Source organism: Amia ocellicauda, chromosome 21 (genome assembly GCF_036373705.1).
Source record: "Amia ocellicauda isolate fAmiCal2 chromosome 21, fAmiCal2.hap1, whole genome shotgun sequence".
NCBI lineage: Eukaryota > Metazoa > Chordata > Actinopteri > Amiiformes > Amiidae > Amia > Amia ocellicauda.
The window spans coordinates 10,850,608-10,877,009 of NC_089870.1; the positions used below are offsets into that span (position 1 = coordinate 10,850,608).

At 38.1% G+C, this 26,402-nt stretch overlaps 1 protein-coding gene across 1 annotated transcript; it reads left to right on the forward strand.

The window, feature by feature from the left end:
* Positions 1–412: 412 nt before the first annotated feature.
* rin3 (Ras and Rab interactor 3) lies at positions 413–24,323 on the forward strand. The gene is made up of 10 exons (XM_066694071.1): positions 413–699; positions 6,322–6,496; positions 9,779–9,893; positions 12,983–13,055; positions 14,580–14,671; positions 15,551–16,936; positions 18,567–18,875; positions 21,738–21,869; positions 22,961–23,124; positions 23,282–24,323. The coding sequence occupies exons 1-10, from the start codon at positions 653–655 to the stop codon at positions 23,594–23,596; spliced, it is 2,808 nt and encodes a 935-aa protein (XP_066550168.1). The 5' UTR covers positions 413–652; the 3' UTR covers positions 23,597–24,323.
* The last annotated feature ends 2,079 nt before the right edge of the window (positions 24,324–26,402 follow it).

The following is a 26,402-nucleotide window of genomic DNA, read 5'->3' on the forward strand; positions in this document are numbered from 1 at the left end:
TGAGAGTGAAGGCAGTGGGGGTGGTAGTAGGAGGGGGTGGTGGTGGGGGGGAGTAGTTTGGTTAGTTTGGAAAGTTTTAAGCCTCTCAGCCCCTCACAGCCGTCTAGGCAAAAAATGTTGAGCTTAGAATTCGTCTGAGACCTCAGCCAGAGCATTCATGTCCTCTCTGAATCTTAAAGAAAAGGTGCTTCTCTCACAGCTCAGAGTGTGGAAGCCGTTTCAAACTGCGAAGTTCAGAAGTCACCATCTGTTGTGTCAAATGGTTGTGAAATAAATAGCGAGACTAAAGTAAACCGGGGGAGCCTGACCATTGAGAACAGCCTCTTCCTGACATCCCCGTTCACACAAACACAGGAAGTTGAGCAAAATGAGAGAGAGAGAGAGAGAGAGAGAGAGAGAGAGAGCGCTCTGTACAGACTTTCCTGCTCTTAACTTTTCTCCCCTCCCTCTTTCCATGGTCCACTCCCATCTGCCACACTGAGAAGTTTTTCTCACAGATGCACATCTAAACCATAGCCGTACAGAGAGCAAAGATGGAGAGGGAACCCTGGCTGAGAGAAGGGCGCAGGGGGTGAATCTCGCCTGATGCATCGAAGTCTTGATGGGCTGAGAAGAGTTGCAGAAGCCCTGAGCCCCCATCTGAAGCACCGTAATGATGAAAACATCTGAACTTCCACAGGAAGCTGGATGCTCTCCTGGGTATGTAAGCTGCTTTGTTTTGTTTTGTGTTTGTTAGTTTGCTTTGTTTTTTGTTTTTTAAGTTTGAGTGTGTGTAGAGTTCCAGCAATGCAGCTCTTTTAGCAAGTAACTGTTTGCACAGCTTTTCTGTCTTTATTATTTTGCTTATTGCACTCCCTACTTTTCCAAGCTGTAGCAGTTTGAACACTAGGAATGCCACTGTAGACCAAGGGCCCGGCCTTGGAAGGAAGCTTCATAATTCTGCATAGTCGTCTGTTTAACATTCTTCTAATTCTTCTAATTAAGCGGAGGTTTTAAAGCCCAACGAAAACAACAATATTAATCAGACTGTTAGCAGAGTAGAGTTCAACTTGAAAATATAAAAAAAAAAAAAGAGAAAAAGGCTGTTTCCCTTCTGGAAAATCAATTTTGAATGTTAATTAAAATTGCATGTTGAACCGTTTTATTGTATTTTTAAAAAATTAATTTAAATTTAAATTAAATTTAAATACTAAATAGTAAAAACATAGTTGTGGTAGTAATAATACTTATGGTCCTAATTGTTCTTTTTTGGTATTGAATGTTGGATGATAATGTGTGTGGCTTTTATGGAAACACTGTTATATAAATATAAATGTATACAATTTTATAGACATGTATTCCATTTGTAACAGAAAATGTCCAACTTACATAGTTAACCCTTCTACACCAGAAGTTCTTCTTAAACTGCTTTTTGCAAACTGTCTACAAACTGTGGCCTAAAGCCAAGCATTTCTATCCCACTGCTGTTTAGGTCCTACTGAGGTTCATTCATTTGTTTTTTATGTTTATAATATATTGGTATCCAATCAACAAAAATTTGAAATAATCTGAAATGGTTATGAAATATTTCTCTATGCAGACATATCCGTGAATTAGTCTCAATATTTTATGATTCATTATTTTGATTAAATGCACATAATAACAAACAGAACAGATATCTCGAACAAGAAGCATGAACTGAGAGAAAACACAAATTCTCTGGGTTATTGGAGTCAAATTAACATTTTTGAAGCATTTATCTTATTTGGTGAGACAATGATAAGATTAACTAGGATTTCAGAACCAAACAATGTGATGAGGTTACCATGATTAATAGATTATAACTACAATGTTTGTTGAATTTAAATCATAATATTATAATATAAGCAGCATATATGATCTACGCGCTCTCTCAGTATGTATTTATACTGAAATGTAGATATGGATTGAAATAATACAGATTTCTGATGTACACAAAGGGTTTAAGTTATTAAAATAGTTTCAGATGAAAGTCCTTCTTTCACTCTGCAGAAAGAAAGCATAATATTTACATTTTCTCTTATATTTTTCCCACAATTATAGCATGAATTACATATTTATTAGGGGAGAGAAATCTGTCCGCACATCGTATTTTATGAAAAAGCGGCCCATAAAATGGAGGGGATGAACAAAAAAAGCTATATTCTGGTCTAGTTTGAACACAAATGTACCCGCTGTGACCTTTGACTGCTTGACGATCGTGGAATGTCTGAACTCCCCATGTCTGTGAGTTTAGGTCAGGCAATCTAAATCAAATCTTTTCAAGTCATAAATATTTATTTCTGTCAAGCAAATGAGTGCTGCTTTGTAGTCTGCTTGAGGAAGAGAAAACGTATATATCTGTATTTGACTACATGTGGCACTTCCCTATGTCATGTTATGATTTGGCAATTCATTCAAAGTTGAGGATGTCCACACTGGTTCGGGCCAATGGTGATATCCTATGCTTCCCCGCCTCCCCCACCGTGCTTTTCCATCTGTACTGTGTAAGGGATGTTATCTGTTTTTCATCTTGTTTCCTGTAGTGTGTCGTATATATACAGATTTAAACATCTGGAGCATACATAGTTTCTTACTCTCTGTTCAGGAAATTGACCTTTTGTATTTCACAATGTCGGTCAGATATTTCTGTTGTCTGTGAAGTATTTTTCTGAGATGTGAATATATATATTTAGTTTCAAGGCTGTGGGGTATTTGTGGATCAGTTTTAAGTTGAATGTTTGTCATGTTTTGAATAATGTATGTGTTTGCTGTTAAGATGATAGATAGATAGATGGATACAATATATATATTAATCCCTTGGCATCCAATCGACAGTGTACATTTTATTTTTAAGTATTTTAAAATCTCTCCCTGGATCAGCTCAATTTTATTTGGCAGAACTGCATATATCCACCCACAAGCTGTCTGTGCTGTTGAAGCTAGACTTTAAATGTTACAATATTTCCTCTGCAGTTAAATGACATGGATTGTATTAATGTCTGCAGGTCATGGGATTTTTTATGACTACAAAGTTCTCAATCCTTTCCTTTACAGCTTCTCTGGGTATGATCCAAACTGTCTGGTAAAAGTATAAGTGTTCAAACCAGCACTTCTGACAAGGATACCAGATGAGAGGCCTTATACATCTGTGCATAATACATATGCTGTGCTTTTAGATTTGGTTTGCTTTTTTGTCCAACTCCATTTAAAAGAGCTTTATTATTTAGAAATACTAGGCAGTGTATTTTCAGCTTGGCTAACTGACGTCTCAGCGCTGTAATAAGAAGCTTTTTCATTTTATATAAACTGTGTGCATTAAAACTCACTGAGTAGCTGACCTACTAATTTCTCTGAAAACAAACGTATTTGATCGTCACTGCATTTGTGTAGGGATTGCACAACCTTTGTAATAATGTTAGTGTTTGGAAAGCCACATACAACGCCTTAGATAAATAATAATATTAGTTTTGTGTACACAAGCTGTTTTTCCTGTAGGTTACGCAAAATATGTTGCTTAAATTAGAAATTTCATCAAAGAACCCGGTATGTTTTTATTGCGTGTGTGCGTGTGCATTACAGTCAAGTAACAACAACAACTAAACATTTTAGATTAGTCCATAAATCATTGCTATAACCAGAATTGTATCCAAACATTAGTACTGTATGGACTAAGATACAGATACTGCATGGTGAAAGTCTCGCTAATTTAAGCAAGTCAGTATATTGTACTACTCAGCAGTCAATGGGTTTGTTTAAATTTCAAATTACGAACATACATACAGATAAAAACAGATTGTGTTATTTTCTTCTTGTATATTTGATTTAGTTGTTACATCTGTATTTAGTTAAACATTGTTAAAGACATGTTGTACATCTTATTTGTAGATTAAAGACAGTTGCATTGTCTGAATCTCTGCAAAATTGAAGGGTGAGACATCTATTAATGAATTGCTAAGGGTCACATGAAAATCTTTTACCAAATCAAAGCTGACCCTAAATGAATGGCTACCCAGTTATGGTTTCACTAAACTGTTGTTCATTCTGTAGAAGCTGACGTCGCTGGGAGAATGTGGTAATGGTTTAAGTCCTAAACTGGCATAGGGATGTTGTGAATTGAAAATGAAAGCTTTTGCCATTCAAAGTACATTGCTGTGCCACTTACTACAAACATATCCCATGCAGTCACAATTTGAGGAAGTCCTCTCCTTGTGTGTGTGTTTGGGGTGTGAGTATGTTTATTTTGTGTAACTTGATTTCTGTTCAAAACTACAGGAAAGTGATCTCTCGTGTCAGTGTAAAGCGATTTTATAGCTAAAAGGGAAGTATTTTGAAACTGAATTCCCTGTAGAGAATGACAAGGAGATGTGAAAGGGAAATGACATTTCTTTTTGAGTCTCATGCATAGTACGTTTACTGTATATTTCATTAAGTGTTTAACTACATTCTTCAGTATGTAAATGTCAGCTGAGAGGCAATAGGGGTACTAATTTTTCCCGAATACAATGCAAATAATAATAATGAAAATGACTGCCATCGGTGTAATTATTGCTTCCATCTGAACCTCAGAGCTTCGAGGTAATATTCATGCAATGTGTGCTCACTATTATTACATGTCGTCAGATGTCATTTTAAGAACATAAGAAAGTTTACAAGCGAGAGGAGGCCATTCGACCCATCGTGCGCATTTGGTGTCCATTAATAACTAAGTGATCCAAGGATCCTATCCAGTCTATTTTTAAATGTTCCCAAATTTTCAGCTTCAACCACATTGCTGGGGAGTTTGTTCATCACTGTTATTTTTTATTAGTGAAATATTAATTCAAGAGTTATATAAGACTCAGAATATATAGCTAATGGATTCATTTGTTTTTATGTCATTGCTTTTGACAAATTACCATAGTTTTAATTAATGCACACCCTTTGTTTAATATTCAAAAATTGATCAGCCTAAGTGCCTCATTTAATAGGTATGGCAGGAGAAGCGTACCATTCTGAATAGACTTTAATGTTATCACTTCCCTGGGTGTAAACATTTTCCTCAGAAATGACTGAGTAGTAGTTATTTTACATTTTTTCCAACCCCCTCCTTCCCTGATAAACAGGCTGGAAATGATCAACATATAATAATCATACCAACACATAAAGAGCAGCATGGAAACTCCCCCATTGAGAGCTTGGCAAACCTTCCCTAAACAGTTTTCGATACCTACTGCGAATATAAAGTCCTGTTGCACGTGCTGCCAGTTTCAAGGAACGGTTGGGTAATCTTGAGTCTGCTCCTACGTGAGTAACCTCTTTCTGCTGAGTGCATTGCTGTTCAGGAAGTTGGCAATACTGCAAATGAGCTCATGTGAAAAGCATGTGAAGTCTGGATTTCTTCTTACATGTCTCACTTTTTCCAGGCATTTTTTCATCTTATTTTTAAGTTTTGCTTCATCTTTTCAGGGGACATTACAGAAAGAAAGCATATGTGTCTGAGGTTTTGGGTTGCATCTCCCTAACTGTTCTATAATTATTCACAGCACTTAACCACATATCTTTACAGTACTGACACATTGCACTGTATACGAGTCATTCATGCAGCTATTCCCTGATGACAGCTGTTGATAGCTGAGGTGTGCATATAAGCAATAAAATAAATGCATGCCACGCAGTACATCAATAAATCTCTCTTGATGATAGTTTTTAAAATTCTAAAATGAAGTATAATTGAGTGTTTGTTATAGAAAATGACAGGTAAAATATATTGTGTCTGTAATTAAAATATGATGTATAATAATAGCAGTAGTAATTCATTTGAGAGATTCCTTCATCCAAAATGAAATACAAGTGCACTATTAAATTCATATGGGGCTTGTTCTCACTCTCACACATCCTGGAGCTCAATGTTTGCTGATTTAATTATTCAAATCAAAAGTGCCACGGAAATCAACTTTTCATTGATTAGTGCCTACCACAGCCATTTCCTTTTCTCAACACATCTATGGTCCTGTAGCCCTCCCCCTCACAACTAACTGTCTTGAAGACTTATTTTTGTGTTACATCTGCTTTTGGCATGAAGTTGAAATTCAAGCTAAGTGCTGCTTAGGAAAGGATTAGTTTTTGAATTTCAAATGTCAGCCTCTCCTCTCTTTTAGCCAGTCCCCACTTCTCTTTGGCACAATTACCTGCTATTGCATATCTGCTGATGGTGGCCGTGTAGGAAACCCCTGGCACAGGGATATCCTTCCTTGTGAAGAGGGAATACCAGTATTTCCATGATGACTCCATATAGTTGTATACCTACTTAACTGCTTTACCCCACTATTCTTTTGTCCACAGGGTTGTCCCAGACCCCAACACCAAGGGCAATGAACCCACCTCTCCCCTCAGGAGTCAGCTAGTTCTGCCTGGCATCAGCATCCTAGAGAAACTCATCAAGACCTGTCCAGTTTGGCTCCAGCTTGGCATTAGCACGGAGCGGGCATCTGAAATCCTGCAGAGAGAACCACCAGGGGTGAGGAGAACACGAGTGTCTTGTTTCACAGTTTCAACTTGTAGAAAAAGTATTGTCAAAAAAAGAGAATACCCGCACACTCAACGCGTAAAATGTATTTAGCCCATGCCTTGAGACGCTGAGATCTGCCCTTTTACAGTTAGCAAGTGGATGTGTGCTTGTTTGTGTTGGTGATCATTCTGTCAGTGAATTCATGAGGTCTGCATTATTGGACCCTAAAATTCTCCCATGAGGACAATTACAATTAAAATTTGCATTTCAGGTATATTAATAAGATGTTCTGGCTGAAGCAAAGAAACTACTACAAGTACTTGACTATTTATTTTTAGTCCCTCCAATACTAAATCATGTTCACAAACCACATGTGATTCTCCTGTCAAAGATTCAGCATTTCATCTGCACACCACTGTCTAGCTTATAGACTAATTATCAGCTACTAAAATCAGCAGATCTGTATGCTGATAAAGACATTTCCCCTGCACTCAACAGACCTTTACCAGGAGTGGTACATTTTGCATCATACTGCCTGCCAGATCTTGTTAGTAATTTGTTACCCCACTGCCAGCCCCTGAAAAACAAATTAATGACTGCAAAGGGCTCTCGCCAACCCTAGCTTAACATGGTAATATTAAAAGCTTGTCTCGCTTGTTTCCTTTGCTGCATTGTGGAGCTGTGGTTTTAAAGGACAAGACAACATGCAAGTCATGACAGCTCTGGGGAGAGACTGGGAAATGACATCAGTAAGCACCGAAACCAAATAACAATGTATGAACAACCCCCAAATATTTATACACTTTTCTTATTATAAACTATTTAAAAACGTCCTCCAGAGGCATACCATGTTTAACATTATTATTATTTTCTTATTATTATGGTCAAAAATATTTCTTTTTCCCCCAAACCCTTTTAAATGAATATACAATATTGTTTTTCTTAGGGTGCTTGTATATGGTTATTTACGGTACCTCCTGACATCGCTAATATAGCTTGGAAAGTGACTTTAGGCTCTGTTAGTAGTCAAGACTCCCATGTCCTTTTTAATCCTTTCAAAATTGAGCTCCATAATGTGATCAAGTGAACAAGTGTCGTAGCAATTTAAAACTAACCGGAAAATTGAGTGATTAATGTCAGTAGTTGGAAAGTCCGGGTCTGTAGGATTTAATGCTTGGGTGAACTGTGACACTAAACTATTACAACCCTTCATTGCAATCTTCTAGAGAGTCATTTTAAGTGCTGATTTTCAAAATACATTTTAATTTACATTATTTGTATAATCAGTAGAAGTTTCTGTAGTATTTTGGTGAAATAGTAGATAAGAATGGCATAGGCATTGGGAGCTGGGACTAAAACAGAGACCCAGATTATATACAATAAATTGAGAAGAAAAAAAAAAAGGACATTGCTGCAGATATACACTATGCCTTTGAATTTGCTAAATGACTGAATCAGGCAACAGGAGCACGTACAGTCAATTTGAAATGAATGAAAGTAAAATTAATTTAATCAGTTTTGTTTCAAGGAGTATGGTCCCCCCCCCCCCCCCCCCCCCGTCCTTAGTTCAAGGTTATTTAATGCAATGTTTCAGAGCTGAATTCAAGGTTATTTAATGCAATGTTTTTAAATGAGCAGTGGATTTCAGAGCACTCAATGTTCTTGACACAGCTGTGTTATGCAATGGATTTCACCACAATGGCTGACTAGATACCTAGATACTGTGAACAGTATTTTTGCCTGTTTTGTCCTCTCCCATACAGTTTCCAGTGCAGTTCATGTGGCCAATCTTTATGGTTTAGTGTCCATTCTAGGTTTTAATAATTCTGCAATTTCTTCATCCCCCCAAAAAGTTTAAGCTGTACTCTACTCTGTGAACTGGCATTGGAAATTGTATCCTCAAAGACGTCTCTATCCAATGTGGTGTTTACAAGGTTCATTTTCAAAACTTTGACCTACCCGCAAATTACAAAGTACAAATCTATACCCTGTTGTGGTTTAATTTATAGCAACTGCTTCATACATTATTTAAAAATCAAAATGTGAGAGCATACCATTTCGTAATTTGCCATTCGTGAGGGTGAAACATTTGATTTGGTCTAGCCCTTAGAGCCCTCACAGTAAAATGTAATCACTGATGGCAGTACAATATTGTCGCATTTGTACTTCAGCCAGTCTATTGCTATTTAAAAGGGTTCACTAAATCAAGGTGAGGTGAAAATAAATTGTCCAGGAGCAACTGACAATTCCCTTTGAATATAATGCACGCTGCAGACAATATGCAGCAGAATTTGTGTGTTTGATATAAGGCTTACTGTACTCTGTAGAAATGTTTCAGTTTGTGAATTATGGGGTGTCAAGGTTATATGTATCCAAAAGTATCTGCCTTTGGAATTTAGGTTAACACCTTCAGTACTTCCATATCAAAGACAATCTACATGATTATATATAACAATGTGGCCACAGGATAGTCTTAATCTTTTCATTTCATGCTTTAGGGTCACTTGCTCATCGTAACAATGTGTGTTATTTCAAAATAATGATAATATTCTGTTAGTAAACAACAAGTCACATATAAAACCTATTGTGCAAGTGTTCTCCAGATAAAATCTGTAAGGTTGATCAGATCTTCTTTCAGTCTGAGTGGTAAAATTGATTAATAACAGAATTGTCCTGAAACTTCAGCTGTGAGGTAAGACTGGAATCGGATGTGGGGAGAAGTGGCTGTTCTCCATTCATTAAAAATGTCTTCCTTTAACTCTATACCCAGTGTTCTGTAGTCTGACACTATGTGCTGTGAAATTAGTTTTAAATAGGAATACTGTGTAATATAACCCAATAATGTTTGACAACATGCATGAGAATATTATTATTATGAATGTTATGCTGTGAAAGTGTGAGTGAGTGTTTTCTTACTGACATTTAACGATTGGCCATTTGTGACTTTAAAAGTTCTTTACAAAAGAGTAATTCTCAGAATTGCCCATAGCTTACCTCTCATGAGAACTGTAGCTTCCCTTTTTGCTAATTTTACAGGAATACTCAGAATTACATATGTTTTAAGAATAAAGAGCAAAGCAAATCTGTGTCTGCTAAGCATAAATTAAAACCATGTGTGTGTTTTGCATTCTGTTGAATATATTTCACACTAGACTGCAGACTGGTTTGCATGTGGTTATCAGCAATTGTAACAAGCTCAACACTTTAACATATCAAGTCTATACTAATCAACTGAAGTGTAGAACTCAAACAAAGTGGTGTCATCTCACGGGCTTTGGTTATCCACTGTAGATATTCCTGGTGAAGAAGAATTCAAGTCTGAAGAAAATGGTGCTTTCGGTTAGTTTCCCAGACCGAGCCGGAGAGCCGCACGTACAGGATGTTCTGATCAAGGAGGAAAAAACATGTAAGTCACTGCTTCATCTAATTAATAACCACGTATCGTGCTTTTCAAACTTTACAATGAGGACCAAACCATCGTCACATTTTCAAACTCAAGTATTTTATCTCAACAATTACAACGAACTACTGCTACTACTGGTTTGTTCGATGCAAAAGAACACATGGACTATGTTTTTAATGTTTAAAACCATAAATAAAAGACACGACCAACATACAGCTTATGTATGTTTTAATGTGAAAGCTTTATCACTGAATGAATAATAGATCTATACATTGGAGCACGATTCCAGTTACATTATACATGCAAAGCTGTAGCATTCTGGGTTTAAGTATTGATAGTTGTATGGTGGGGGTGTCAAGTCATTTTACCACTCCACGTTGATGGAAAAATAAATTCAACTGATATGTTTTTTAAAAGTATACATGGTCTCTTAAAATGCAGACCTCTCACCTTGGTTGTGAGAGTTCTGGGGAGGTATTTCTGGAAGGTAAAAAGGTCTAACCACAGGCTTCCTGCTTCATCAGAAACATGCCACTAACACTATCATTGTCACTCACGTTCACAGCCCTGCTGTCTCTGAGCGTTGTCAGGTCACTGTAACAGCAGCAATGGTCCCGCGACAAGACACTGAGGGGGTGTTGCATTGCTGCGCAGAATATAGTTACCCCATGAATCAAAATAAGCATTCTTAAATCTTGCAGTGATCTAAACACTATCTAAAATGACCCAGGAGCTTTTCAGCCTAATCTGTAGGTCATTTAATATCACTGGAAGAACATCCAGTTGATTAATAGCTTTAAATGATTCAAGAGCAACAGCAGCACAGCTCAGACCCACCTCTGCCCCAGTGGCTGTGGAAAAAAGGGTGGCTTCTGTTTTCATTTCTTTAGTGCTTTGTGGATTGGATATGGATAGCAAGACAGGACAAACAAAAGTTGGTCCATCTGTCCTTCAGGGCCAACTGAAGCGCTGAAATAGCTCTGTTTGTGCTGCCTGACAGAATGGCATTACAGTAATTCAATCTAGATGTAACAAATGCGTGTATCAGTTTCTCAGTGTCGTGTAATGAGAGGAGTTGCCTTAGTTTAGCAAGGTTTCTAAGCTGGAGGAAGGAAGATCTCGCCACATTTTGAATGTGTGATTGAACACAATGGCCCTTTTCACAAATTTATGAAAAAACATAATATAAAATGTAATATCAACATATATTCTCTGCACGAACGATACATTTCTGCAGTAGAGGAGTGTATCAAGATATGGTGGTCAACTGTGTCATAAGAGGCACTAAAATCTGGTAAAATAATGACAGTGGCACACACCCTGAATCGGATGACTGTTACACATCATTTAATACTTTTAACAGGCCCATTTCTGCGGGTGGAGCAGAAGTCTGATTGAAGTATATATATATATATACTTTGACAAAGGTTCTGATACATTGGTTCCGAATATATGTTTAAGGCTGTGAATTGCTCAGGGGGAAATTAGTGAAAATTGTCTAAAAAGCTCTGGACACAATGTAAACAAAGCACGTGCAGCAAATATAAAATAAATAAAAGTGTTACATAGGCATAGCCACACACCTCTACTGCAGAAATGTATCGTTTGTGCAGAGAATATATGTTGATATTACATGGCATTTTATATTATGTTTTTGCATCAATTTGTATTATGTTCAGTGATATGCATCTTACTTATACACTATAGCAAGACATAAAGATGCATAAAATCATCATTTTAGCAATCATGCATGTTTCCCTTTAAGTAGTCTGCGTTGATCCTATCAGTGTAAGTGCTACTGTGTTATAGCAGAAGAATTCAGCTTATTAAAAAAAAAAAAAAACTTAAAAAAAACTAACGTGGTTGAGTTTGGGACTTGTCATTTTTATATCACAGTACCTACTGTTTCTGTCAGGAAAGATAAGGACTTTGGGAGTTCTCTGATGAACGCTGGTCCTTTCAGTTAGTTTCATTTTCTTTCTTTCTAAAAATAAACTGGAAGCCACATTCTAGGAGGTCAGTATCATGCAGACTTACTGTTCCTATGGTAGTGTAACAGGAAATGCTAAATATGATTACCACTGACTGTAACACTCAACTAATGAAGATTACATGTCTGTCTTGGGGCAATGTCTTTATAATGTGTTTAAGACTGCATTAGGCCTACTGTACCTGTGTAGTGTGTTTAGAGCTTCTGTTAATCCCTGAACATGTTCATACTGTATGTCTGTGTCCACTTAAAACTATCAGGTGTTCAGGAATTTTCTTTTAGATGTTAGACAGGGTGCTGTGAACATGTTGGGCAAACCTGACCCCCTGAAAAATGTGTTCGTGTTTGATCCAATCAACTGAACATTTGATATTTCCGCCGAATGATGCAAATGATTTTATATGTAGTGCACCTTGATACAAAATAGTCTTTCAAACCATCAGCTGCTAAAGACCTTGTAACAATATGATGCAGGTTGAATTGGTAAAATAACACGATTCATTGGGTAAGCGAGAGCCTGGGTTTGAATGAAAACCGGAAGAGGCTGCAGTCTGAGTCTGAGACCCTTGCTGTAGCGCTATCAGTGTCTCGGCCACAAGCTCAGCGTTTTACACAGTGGTCTGTACTGACGATGCACCTTTCAGAGAATGTCTGCTTGTCCGCTTCATCTCTCCCCTGCTGGTGGCTATTGATATTTGGTGAATTTAAATCGGAGTTGGGATTAATGATTGGTGTTTCAAAAAACAAACAAACAAACAAACAAATAAATCAAAATTTCAAAAGCTCTGGGAGGGAATAAGTAGGCTGAGCCCTGCAGCATTTCATGTAAAACATTCTTCCCCACTTTGTTTCCTGTGTCTGCTGATAAATGAAGACCTATGCAATACAATGTTCGAACCACATGGTTGGACCCCATTTCATAGCAGTGGTGTTTGATACACAGGACAGGACAATGATGAACTTTGAACTGCCAGATTTTGGGACGGGCAAATCACAGAGGGAAAAGAGGTATTTTAGTCCTTCATAATGATGTTTTTATGGAATACAGTTCAGTTGACCTTTAACCTCTCATTATCCTCTTATTATGCTCTCTCTCTAACAGTGCTGTACCTGGAGGGGTCTGTACTGGTCTTCGATGACATCTTCAAACTCATTGCCTTCTACTGCGTCAGCCGGTAAGACTTTCTAAGCTTGCATTTTCCTCTTCCCTTTCTGCAAGATTTCGCATGCTCTTTGTGGAATTCACAGATACATTTTTTTGCCACGAAGTTTCCGTTTTCTTCACTTTGTCATCCAGCCACAAATCCAACAGCTTAACCTCTGTTCTAACAATATTTTTTGATCAGTCATGTGAATTTATAATCCCATTTCTACCACTGCCATATTAGAAAAATGCATTGATTTTATTTGATTGGCAGGTTGGTCAGTCAGTGGATAAACATCTAGCCTGGATAGCCTATTTACTGTGCAACTGTTAGAATTAGATTGAAACTTGTTAATTATGACTAATTCTGTGCGACTGGAATGATTGCATTTAGAACACAGATGTGCATTTCCATTCTGTAGTGACTTATTTATGAACTGATTAATTAGACAAGATGCTAATTTGGATGTACGTGAATGTCAAGTTCTCAAAGTGACCCATTTCTGTCTTACTGAAATAACAACTAAGAAATAAGGGTGCTAAAGCATGGATTCCTTTTGAAGTTTTTTTTTTACTTGAAACTATAATTTAACACTTACACAAACACTAGAGTGTCTGTCAAACTATTTCCCAGTGCCTCACCGTCTACTGTTGTCATATCAGTCCTGATCACCTCCAACCGTTTGATAGTGGTTTCACTCGATTTCAATCTCGAGTTAAGCTTATCCCAGTGTGTTTCAAGTGGACTGAGGTCACCAGTGCTGGTTTGTTTTCTGATTTAGTCGTTGAGGTTTAGTCTGGCTATGCATTGCAATACAAACTCTTTACCCACAAGTATGATAATGCTGATCCATGGAATGATATTGCACTTTCACAAATGCACTCTTTTATTGGCTGGGCAGCAATGGTGGCAATCATATGCAGTTTATGTTGACTGTTTTCTGTTTTCCGTTTTCCATTTTCCACTGGAGCATAGCAGCTATTTGTAATGGTCTGGTGTTCAACCTTTCCATTTCAGTTTTGTTAACTTCAGAGGGATATATATTACAGATTTTATACATTACTGAGAGCATTTTGCAAGATCAATGCTAATTTGAATGTAGAACAACCTTCCCCTCACAGAAACTCATTCTGGATGTAAAGCGTTACTGTAAAGCTGGTGCAAAGCTGGTTTCCCATTCTTGAATTTGTCATATCTTCTCCTGTCTGTGAAATTGAAAAATAAGGGCAAGGGTTATGACGTTGAGCTGGATCATGTGCACTCCGTGTTGGTTTTGGTGTTGAAATCTGAACAACGTCATAGAGAAGCAAGAAGCAAACAGGCTTTCAAAGTACAAACTGGACTCGACATTTGTTAAATAGACTTCCCAATGCTGCCATCTGCTGTTTGGTCTGTACCATTGCAATTCAGATTTCATCGTTATTGTCACCAAACTCACAGGCATGGCTGCAATTCAGTGTGCTTTATTTTCTAAAATTACACAACACTTGAGGGAAAGAGCAGAAATGATGACTGCCATTGTGTAACGTGTTGTTGTTTATTTATGCCTTTTAGAGACGTACTCCCTTTCACATTGAAGCTGCCCCAAGTTATCATTGAGGCAACAAAATATGAAGATATGGAGATGATTTCTAACCTGGGCTCAGGTGAGATAGGACTTATTTTCTCCTGTAAATAAATCTCTTGTACCTATTAAAGTGAAATGTAAACCAAAGAGTGACAGCCCAATGTTTACAATAGGGTGACATGTTCTCTCTCTATATTTCTAGTGGATAGCAAACATAAATCCACTGTACACTTCAGAAAGAGTGACAAGGCAATTTGTCACTGTGAGCTGGCGGTTTAATCAAATAAGAATATATACAAGACGTTTCAGCATTTCTCATTATTTCAGCTGCGTATGAAGGTCTATAGAAAATCCATATGGCAGTTCTATTTGGGATAAATGGTGGCAAGGCTAAATGAAAGTAGGAAACAGCTATGCTATAATAATTGGTAATAAATGAATATGTGTTCTATACAGTCTACAAGTCTGCTCATACAATAAATAACAATGACAAAAATAACGATCCTTTATGGTGTAAAAGGATTTTCTCCTATGTTTGTGTATCGCATTAATATTGCGTTCCATTTCCCATGACTTGGCATGACTTAGTTGTGTAATAATTTAAATAAGTCTGATTTTCAACATATATGTTTTGCTCATTAATGGTGACTTTTAACTTTAACCACAAACCGTCCATATCGGTGTCTATTGCATACTTTTGGCAGTTTTTTTTCTTTCCTTCTTTTGTAAAAGCTCTGTAGTTTTTATGTTGATTTTATTCAGAAAAGAAGCTAATGAAGTATATTGTACCTGGTGCCTTTTAATAAGATATGAGATAACAAAAATAACCAGCTAACATTAAGTTTCACACCACTTCAAGGAAGTTCTAAAATGAGATTAAAATCGAGCATAAGACAAAGCTGCTGACCTTTAATTGTTCTACACCCACATACATTCTTTCCCAAATTCCTCTTTTTAGATTTCTGGGGTTCGTCTCTGAACAGAAGACTGGATGCTGTCAAGGTTCGTAATCAGGGCAGCAGCGGTGGTGTCTCGAGAGTGGGGCAGAACTTCCAGACCGATGCAAGCCAATGCTCATGTGAGATTGAGCTGTCAATAGGAAATGACAGGCTGTGGTACGTCAACCCTATTTTTATCGAAGAGTATTGCAACAGCCTGCCTTCAGCTGCTCCTATAACCAGAAGCCAGAGTCTGATCACTCCCAATGCTGCACAACCCAGATACAAGAGGCCACCTCCCATTCCTCCTCGACCTCATACAGCAGAGGACTTGTTCGCAGGAGCAAAGGAAGCTAAGGACAAGGCTGTTGACATACCTCGCTCAAAAAACCAAGAGATAAAAGCGGGACAAACAGAGGAAGGAAGCAGTGGATCGACCAAACTCCCAGCTCCTAAACCTGAATGCATCACGGACCAATCCAAAGCCCCCAAGAATGTCCGCATCCCTCCAGTCCCCCCCAGGAGGAGGCTGTCCGAGAAGATGTCTGAAGAGTCTGTGAAGAAAGAAGAAGTTGCTTCGGAGGTGAAAAAGCATGCAGACACAGTGCCTGTTGCCACTCTAATCTGCATCGAGGACACCCCAGTGGCTGAGACAACCTCAGAGAAAGCCCCAACGGCGGGTATGCCGATCATTGAGGAAACAAAAACCATAACCCCGGGAACTGAAAGCCCAGCACACGTTCCAGGTCCCTTGTTAACGGTAAAAAAGATGGCACCCATTCCCCCGCCACGGAAGAAGAGATTGTCTCAGGTGACGCCTAAGCCAGAATCTCTGGAAGTCAAAGAACTTGTGAGTTTGAACTCCACGGCAACTCCTAGGACCGAGCCCGTCGTTTCTCCTCAGACCTCCAGCACGCCCACCTCTGTACGCCGATCTCTGAACTCTGTGGAGCTCAAGGACTGTGACGTGTCTCTGTACTCACCTGACGGAAACCTCACCGCTATTTTGGACCACGACTCGTACTCCACCAGCAGTACAGAAGAGGAAGCAGATGTCGTGGGTAGTTCTGCCTGCACCGTGAAGAGACACCCCACCATCATGCTAGACAAAGCCAAGCAGCGGCTGTCTATGGTCAACCTCTCGCACATGTTCACGGGCTTTATGTGCACTGACAGGAAGCTGCAGAAAAAGATTGTGGAGCTGGCGAAAGACAAGGACTCTTACTTTGGGAACCTAGTGAGGGACTACAAAACCTTCACCCTGGAGACCATGAAGAAGCATTCCTCCAGCACGGAGATGCTGCAGGAGATCCGCCAGATGATGACTCAGCTCAAGAGCTACTTAATACAAAGCGCTGAATTACAGGGACTAGTGGAGCCCATTGTCTACACAGATGAAAAACTAGGTAATTACACATTTATGAAAACCTTTTGCTGCATATAAGACATGAATCACAGTGGTGACCATTGCTTCAATAACATAGTAATAATCATCATTATTATTATTTAGCTCTGTTACTCCACCAATACATTTTCACATAGTAATGCTTGTCATAATATTAAGGCACTTTAATTCAGCAGTGTAAATGCGTGTAATCAACTATATAGTGTACGCAGGAAATTGGACGCCATTGTGCATTTTAAATTGTAATGGCCACGGTAATCTTACAGCGGATGCACTAGGAAAAGAAAGGATGTCTGAATGTTGTTACAGGAAAACAAGCAATAGAGGACTTGCTTTGCTGGCATGTCAGTATAACCCCCATGCTCCTGTTTGCAATTACCATCTCAATATCTGATCTTCTAAATTCAGATTTAATCAGCCACACTTACACCTCAGTGTGTTGTAGCTCCGACAGAGAGAGAAAGTGATTTACTGTGATGAGCAGTCTGCTACCCTTGGTCCCCCACCCTTACCATGGTTGTATGGAATGAGATTCAATACAATGATATTCATGAGGAAAATAAGATGTGGAAGAATGCATGCTTCCTTCTCACTGAAAAACATAGTCTATCTTTGCTGTGGAAAGTTCTTAGTTTCATGGACTACCATACCCAAAATTGGTACCTGCACTATGCACACAAAAGTGCACACAGCAGAAACACAAAAAACAAAAAACAAAAGTTGCCTGAATGCCATGGTATTTGTTGTAGGGTCAGTATAATGGTATATGTGTGCGAAGTTATGTATATTTATGTCTGTCCTAAGCAGTCTTACACTCAATATTCTATTTGCTCTGATGAGATCACTGTGACTTTCCCAACCACTGCCTGCATGTTTAAAAATAATTCAAAGACATAGCTACCAGAATACAGAAAAATAGAAATAATCTTGCACTGTGAAACCACAATTTAACACCTCTACACATCAAGTTTGGAAGTTATTGTCTTACCTCCGTAGTTTTAATACCATCCCATGTGACCATTCCTGTTTAAATACATGCACAAAGTGTTCACATAGTTTCCTTTAGCTGAGCTGTTTTAAAAAAAAAACATCTCTGAATATTGTGTTGTTCTAATACCATAGGGAATCCACCAAACACAATCACAAGTAAAAACCCAGGTATTTTCTGAACTGTCCAGCTATTAATAGTCAAAGTCAAAAGTGTAGCAGGGGAGATGATAATTGTATACATTTAATTCTTTCCTTATTTTATCGCACAGTGTTATGTTTATGTTTATGTTTCAGCGTAGGTAATTGCATAGGGTTTCTTCCATTCAAATGAAAACCATCTCTTAATTCTCAATAATTCTCCTAAACGTGTGTGAGGGGAGTGACATGAGGTAATACTGTGTTACACTATTACTTTGTGAATTAAAAAACACACAATGCAATGTTAACCTGCTTCTAGGGATTTGCTTGTGAGTATAACAGCTGAGAACAAAACTGAAAATGATCGACCTTTCAGGGAACTATTAAAACTCACCTTCCCCCATCTCCCAAGCACTTCCAACACACAAGTATGAAAGGAAATTAACTGAGAATGTGAGCTGCTTCTGTCAACTGCTAATCCAACCAAATTTTTGGGTTTACAGAAGCCATTATTGAGGCAGCGCTGTGCAAAAGTGTCCTGAAACCACTACGGGAGGCGATCTACACTGAGCTGAAGGAAATCCATACGAAAGACTCGTCTCTGAAAATGCTCAAGGACAACCAGAATGTCGTCCTTCACACCACCACCACCGACCTGGGGGTGACCACCAGTGTCCCTGAGGCCCCCATCATGGAAAAGATCCAACTGAAGTTCACAAACCTACACAAGGAGTACTCCCCGGAGAAGAAGATCGCCATCTTGCTCAAAACCTGCAAGACTATCTACGAGTCCATGTCAGTTGGATGCCCAGGTAGGCACTCTGTAATGCCAACGAGAACATTTTCAACTGCTATACAGGTTCACTGCCTTCAACAAAACTTGTATTTGGAAGCAAATCATGAAGGAAAGTCATAGAACCGCCAAGAGACAGTTATTAAAAATTAAAATTGTCTCATTGCACAGACACTAAGAAGTAAACTGCAGTTCAGTTATGTTTCATAATACTTTAAATGGCTCCACAGAATTACTGCCAGACGGCGTGTTAGTTGCATTAGCAAAAGCTGGACTATAAATATCAAAAGTCAAAACACCAGTCAATGCAGGGGAGGGGACATCAGAAACGCCAGCCTGTTTAATAAAATCGAGGGCTATTTATTACACCATGTAACACTTTTTTTTTTTTTTTTTTTGTTCCTGGGTAGTGTTATTTCCTAATTGCTTATGCCTCAAAAGTATAGAAAATGTCTATTATTCCCCACAAACTGCTTCTGTGACAAGGACAGTGATATTTTGAAATGTACCTATTTCCAATGAGGAAACGGGCGAATTTGTGTCTTTTCATTCAGTCAGAAACAAAACAACATATGAATCCAAATTAACATGTATTTATACTAAAGTAATACAAAAATGACTACAAAAGATTTAGAAGTAGTTTTTCGAGATTTACAATTATACTGTAAATACAGTATACATGAACAGAAATTGTGTTAAATAGTGTTATCAGAAGTATAATTTCATGCCAATTAATAAATGGTCAGGTGTAATAATGAAATCATTATTGGGACCTGACTGAGAGAGAGACAGTAATGTGCTATAAATGTACATATACTAAGAAATAATATTGAGCAATACATATTAATAATAAATGCATAAATAAATTAACGCAGGAATTGGTAGATTATGAATCCATTGTCTTCTCCAGTGGTTTAATTAAGCAGGGTACCATGTGCTGGGGGGAATAAGTGCAGCCTAGGAAAGTTGGCTGCATAAAACTCAAAGCCCTACATATAATTCAATGTAAAAAAAGAAGAAAAGGAAAGAAATTGGCCCCGTTACAGCTACACTCACATATATGTAATCTAGATTAGTTTTGCATTGCCCGCCTGTTAAGTACCAGCTGTCTGTTGTCAACTTGTAACAGCCCTGGAGTTATTTGGAAGATTGTTTTTCTTTCGTATTGCAAGTGTATTGATTGTGTAAGTGTTTCCAGCCCCTTGATGTGCAATCGTATTAGATTTCCTGTGAACCCCTGGGTGTTTCATAAGAAACTATTTAAAAAGATCCCTATCATCAAATTATCAGCTCTACTCCCTCCTTGTTTGATTAGTCAATTGTAAGGTCCATTTCAATATTTGATTTCAAAATAATGACATTATTGTATTTCTCTTGTGTGTAAAGGGTATTCATATCTAAGAAACAGAACCTAATTGGTCTAATGTGTTGAATATAAACCACTAATGGTTTCAACTGAAAATTGTTTTTATCTTTAAAACATTGTTGGCATCTATTCTTTCTTTCTGGAACTGCAATACATTAGTTACAATAATGCATTTTTAATTAAGAGAAGAAATGTATACATAGATCTGTGTATATTCATGCTCAGCACGTTCTAAACCCATCTGTATATTCTGCAGAAGAGGTTATTGCTTTGAAAAAGACAAAACAAGAACTAAAAAACTCCTGTCAGGGACTTCCTCATTTTTTTTTTGTTATTGTTTTTTCTTACAGTTTAAATATTGCTTGAAAAGAATGAGAAGTTATGGTCTCATCTTATTTTCGAAAGATTATTCTAATTACTCCCCCAGACCAGGGTTGAGCACCACTGAAGCAGAGTTTATGTACAGAGTCCAATTTGAAAGGAAAAGCCTCTAATTTAATCCAGAAAATTGATGAATTAAATTAAATACACTTTGAAGGTAAAAAGAACACACCATAATAATTGATCAATATATAGAAAGTAAACGCACAGTATTTACCAATAATCAGAGTTGCAAGACAACGTGACTTCATTCATTCATTCATTCTTTCTTAGAAATTCCTCTCCTCTTCCCCTTTTCCATTTACTGCAGCTTGTAATTGGCCTGGTGTGTATCTGAAGGAGATCATTTTGAAAGTTAAAACCTGTAGGCCTACGATTTCTATTTGTCTTATCTTTTTAACAGGCATTTAAAAACATAAATAGGGCGATAATGTTTGCATGCTTTCCTTTTTTCTTCTGCTCTTGTTTCGTGTGTTTTGATGGCAGTTGTTCCTGTCTGTTCAATATGGTGGCATGCAATTTTGGACTTGTGTTATTCATGCGTCTCTGTGGTCATCAGGCCTGCTCTCAGCCTAATATTGAACCGGCAAAAAACAGAATAAGCGAGTCCCTTTAGATTTTAAAAGATATGCCCTTGGCATCAAAACTTCACTCACAGGAGGAGACTTGTGCAATCTCTATGTTCTGTCACATTTCGCTTTTCTGTCCACAACTGGTGTGGTGTGTGAGCTGGTGTGTCCTGTCTCGTATATATCTGATTTCTCAGTTGCCTGCATCCCATTATAGCGCGTTGCATGCCATTTTCTCATTTCCTTCTGCCTGTGCTTGTGTGTGCTTTTTCTTTTTTTCTCTCCTCTATAAAAACCTCTCTAATGTTTCTATTTCTTCATCAAACAGGACCTTTCTACTTTCCCCCCTGGCACACTTTTGGTTTTGTTTGTCTTTCTCTTATAGATAGATACATATAATAATTCGATTTTTTTTTTCCCACTATCTGACTGTGTGGGCAACTTCTGGTTAAGCGAGTAATTCTCCTCAAATATTAGGAACAAATGTGTGAGGTTTCTCATGTTTGTTCACAAATTCAAGCTGTCAGTGGGGAGTTTATTTGACAATGATGCATCTCCTGTTTAGGGAAACACCACGGTGCTGACGATTTCCTCCCAGTGTTGATGTACGTGTTGGCGCGGAGCAACATGGCGGCCATCTTGCTTGATGTGGAGTACATGATGGAGCTAATGGACCCAGCCTTACAGCTCGGGGAAGGTAGGAAAGATATCCGTCAGTTCACACGGGCTGTGTCAGAAATAAATAGAACATACTTGTTCAAATTACGCCACTTTCACAACCACAATTGTCTGTCTCCCTTCTGTGGAGATTTACTGGTGAAAATAGTTTTGGATCCACAGTGGACAGTGGGAAATTCATAGACCATTAACTAGGTTCTTTCCAAAGACACTGAGGACCGGGATTGTAATGCCATATCTGAAAACTGCATATACCACAACTATCGCCACAAAGGGGAACAAAAACTGAGCAAGGTGCTAACAGATCTAGAGTACCTCCTCTTCTTTTACCATTTATATTTATGAAAATAATCGGAAGGACAGAACTGGTATATCATTGACTTGAGTGTTCCTCATTATGTCCTGAGGGCCACAATTGTTCCTAAGAACCCCCTTCAGTTTCCACTGTATATGCCATACACTGTGCACTTTGTAATATTGTTTATTTACATGAAAAAAAAACATACACATTACAAGCAATTTCCCTTATGTCTGAAGTTCCAGTGAATAAGGGTAAGAAAATAGGTCGCCTCAGGTTTCTCTATGTGGCACCCAGCTTATATGATTATTGACTTGACTGCACCACTGTTTAATTACACCAGGAGCAATACATTGATCTATTTCTCAGTGTATGTGTGGCCATATGCTTTATGTCAGATGTAAGATGGGAGGAAATGTCAGATCCTGGCAGTGTAGCAATATACTGTAGTTATACTGTAGAGTCTAATCTAATTATTTTCAGTGGCTGTGATTATTGTAGGGTTTCATATCACTCATATGTGTTATTATACATGTTCCCAATATGGAAAAACACTGTGTTTGCTGCAGTTCGGATGGTCCTTGCTAACAACCAAAGGAAATTACATCTGCATTTCCTGCATTTTTTTAGGCAGCCATTTTGTTTTATAAATCCAATGAACTTCATGTGTTAGACCCTTATACTTATTTTGTGTAGCGCTTCAAATGGGAACTTGCATCAGCCCGTGCTGTCATTATACTTCCTTTAGTCTTATTTTTTAATAAAAGCCAGTGGAGATTTTGTTAGTTATTTTGACATCCTCTTGTTGTCAGGTTCTTACTATTTAACCACAACCTACGGCGCACTGGAGCACATTAAGAACTACGACAAGATGTCAGTGACACGGCAGCTGAGCCTGGAGATACAGGACTCCATTCACCGCTGGGAACGACGCAGGACTCTGAACAAAGCCCGGGTTTCCAGGACGTCAGTACAGGTACTTGACATAAGGCGGGGAAAGTTGTAAATATATCCAATTACAGGCCCAGCTCCCACAAGAGCAAACTGAGTCTTGTTACTCGTTGCGTGAGAGTCGCTCGTCCGACTTCTCCTCCTGCACCTTCCCTTCATTTATTTCCATCTCTGCCTTTCAGGATTTCATTAACGTCTCATTCCTGGAGGCGGGATCCAATACCAAGACCCTGGGAGCGAGACCCAGCACCACAACCCAGGATCTGTGCAACCAGTGCGCCGAAAAATTCGAGATCCAGGACCCGGAATGCTACAGACTGTGTGTATTAGTGGATGGGGCTTATCAACAGCTCTCCCCCGATGATTTCCCCCTGACTGTCAAAGCCAGCTTTCACCACAGCGAGCCCAAGAAAGAGTACTATTTTGTGTACAAGCCCATGAACTCGGAACAGGAAGTCGAGAAACCGCAGCCCCAGCAGACGGAGAGCTTGATTTGAGCTTTGCAAAGGAAGCATATGTAAAAACACCCACAAATAAACACCACATTTATAAGAAGCTGTGCACATAACAGCTTAAATACAGTAAAACAAAATATACTGTCACAACACATGATGGATAATAGCCTTGATTTGAGCTCTGTTGTCTTACTTGCAAGATATTATTTCTGAATTTTGTTTTGTGCTGAATTTACTTTTTTTAAAGGAGTTGGTGGGGATGTAATTGTACCATTAATTATATTACTTTGACATATATACATGCATATATTTTCTATAATTAGTTTGGGCCGAAGGAGTATTGTTCTGTGACATATTTTCATAATCTTTCATTTGTATATGTTCTGCATTATCACATAGAATCCATTCCTACCTCTCTTCTAAAAGGTCTGAGTTACATGATGGTTAACATTCGGATCGTGTTTAGATAATTGAAATAATGCGGTTCATTAATAAATCTCAAGCACAGCCTTAAAGAAATAAAAAAAATAAAAATAAAATGCTGTTCGGGATCCACATTGCTGATAGAATGGAAGGAGCAATTTAAAATGGCTTTTATAACCCACACAGTCCAGATAAGATTCTGTAACTATTTTATACAGTGCTGTTGACAACATATTTGTAAGATATGTAACAACCACCTTTACATATTCATATTAACATTACTAAAAGAACAGAGGGTATGTCTTCTTACCTGAAAACAAGAAAAATAAATCAGTTCAGCAGAGCATGTATTGCTTGGTGTCTTTCATTGTCTACAGATCGCAGATGATCACAAAAGGTCCTACCCTATCTTGCAGCTCCCCCTGTTGAGGCTAATATACAGTCCTGATAGTATTAGAATCAAGAAACAAAAATAACACAATGCATTTTATCGTCTGGTTTGTCAACATTTTCTTTTACCCGACAAAGTATTTAAATGTTTTCACTTTTGTTTGTTTTGAAGCACACTTCTTTTGCAAAGTTGCAGCTCTTTGAATCCCTGTTCTTTGTTGTAAGACATGTATCCCATGTTGGTTGTGCAAGTTCCCATTTACTGGAGCTCAGTTCTCAGTGTCTCCACTTGCATGCAAGGGTTTGCAGTTGTGCCTATTAAGCAGTGAAGTGGGAGAGGTCCAAATAAACAAACCTATATTCTTTTGTAAAAGCCAAATATAATTTGTAATACTGCCGCCAGTATATCAACAAGCAGACTTTTGAGTTTTTGTTTCTTTTGTTTTTGCACTCCACACAATTGCAATACATATTACATACATTAAATACAAATGAGAAGACTGACGTTTTGATCTATAACAGGCCTGTTGAGAGCTCCTTTGTGAAGTAAGATTACTTGCTTTGAACTGTTATGTTTCATAAACCCGCTTTTATTACTGCAATACCTGATTTTCAAATGCTGGACAAAAGTGAAAAAGAAACGATTGTATATAAATTATTAAATTCAAATAATACTTAAGAAGGAATTTCTGCCAATGGGGGAAGTTACGTAAAAATTATAATAATTGACATCTTAATCTGGTCTGTTTATCTTATTTTATGTAAAACACTTTGTTTCATCAATTTGTCAAATCTATATTTCCGGTAGAAGGTGTTGTGTTGTTGGGAAATAAAAAAAAAACGTGATTGACTTATATAATGCTATACATCACATAACACTTCTAAATAAAGCAATACAAGAAGGTTCTCTAATATCAGGAAATGTTTGATTTGCTACATAAGTGGACAACTATTACTTTCACCTAATGGAGTACAGTGTAGTATTATTCAACAGTTACAAGATCAAATACTATGTTAATAGTTCAATGTATTAAACTTGTGGTGTTCATATATCAAGGGGGGTATGCAAAACTTGTTATACTAATAAACGGAAAAGAGTGCACTGGTCAGAGTTTGTATTATTAGAAAGGTTTTCATAAAACTTCAATCATGCTATTGGTATTCTGAAAACAATGCAGATCTCAGAACGTCTGAAACCACTACGAACTTCACCGACTGTTATATCACATCCCAGAGATCACCCAGTTTGATCAGATGACAATGAACTTGTAAACACAATATGTCAATGCAAGCGCAGGCATTTAGTCTTTCAATCTGCTTTCAATCTCACTGAAAGAGCACACACCCAAGAGATTATAAAAATAAATTATGTACTGCCACCATGTGGTAATTTATGTCATGCGGTTTTACCACATTCATAAAATCCCTCCCCCCTTAAGGTGTTACTATTCCCATTAGTTTTGTACCCACTCCATAAGTAGAAGGGTTTCTACTTGGGATACCTTTGTTTCCAGGAGCCTCCTGATATTTGTGTCCATGCACTGCCTGACTGTGTACCACGTTCAGCTAAACCATTGGAGGAGCAGAAAAACCGTGGAGCGGAAGTCACACAAGATGTTCCATTTCTGCTCATGAGCTCTCCCAATTCTGCACTGACAAAGGGAGTGCCTCTGATAGTCTGACACCATCATCTCTGGAAATGCATGGCTGCTGAAACTGTCTATCGTCGCTGCTGAAGCTGATGTGTTCATGACATTAACATCCATACATTGACACTGCATCCACAATCACTGCGGACATGCTGTTTAGGAATGGCCCAGCATAATCCAGATGAAACCTCCTCCAAGCTTTCTCAGTGGAGCTGATACTGGAGTACGTTGTGTGTTGTTGTTAAGCCCGTTAAGCTAAATTAGTCCCATAATTAGTCTCCTCTAGGGGGCAGTTGCAGTTATTTTGCATTTTGCTGCAACTGAGACCTTTTTGAGTCTGCATCTGGGCACGAACTTCAGCCGCCAGATTCGTAGCAATTGGTATT

What these genes read in the sequence shown, in the direction of transcription:
- rin3 (XM_066694071.1), top strand. Translation starts at nt 653, where the DNA reads ATGATGAAAACATCTGAACTTCCACAGGAAGCTGGATGCTCTCCTGG. An exon ending in GATTTCTAACCTGGGCTCAG is followed by an intron (nt 14,672 to 15,550) that starts GTGAGATAGGAC and finishes TCCTCTTTTTAG; the next exon opens with ATTTCTGGGGTTCGTCTCTG. An exon ending in CATGTCAGTTGGATGCCCAG is followed by an intron (nt 18,876 to 21,737) that starts GTAGGCACTCTG and finishes TCTCCTGTTTAG; the next exon opens with GGAAACACCACGGTGCTGAC.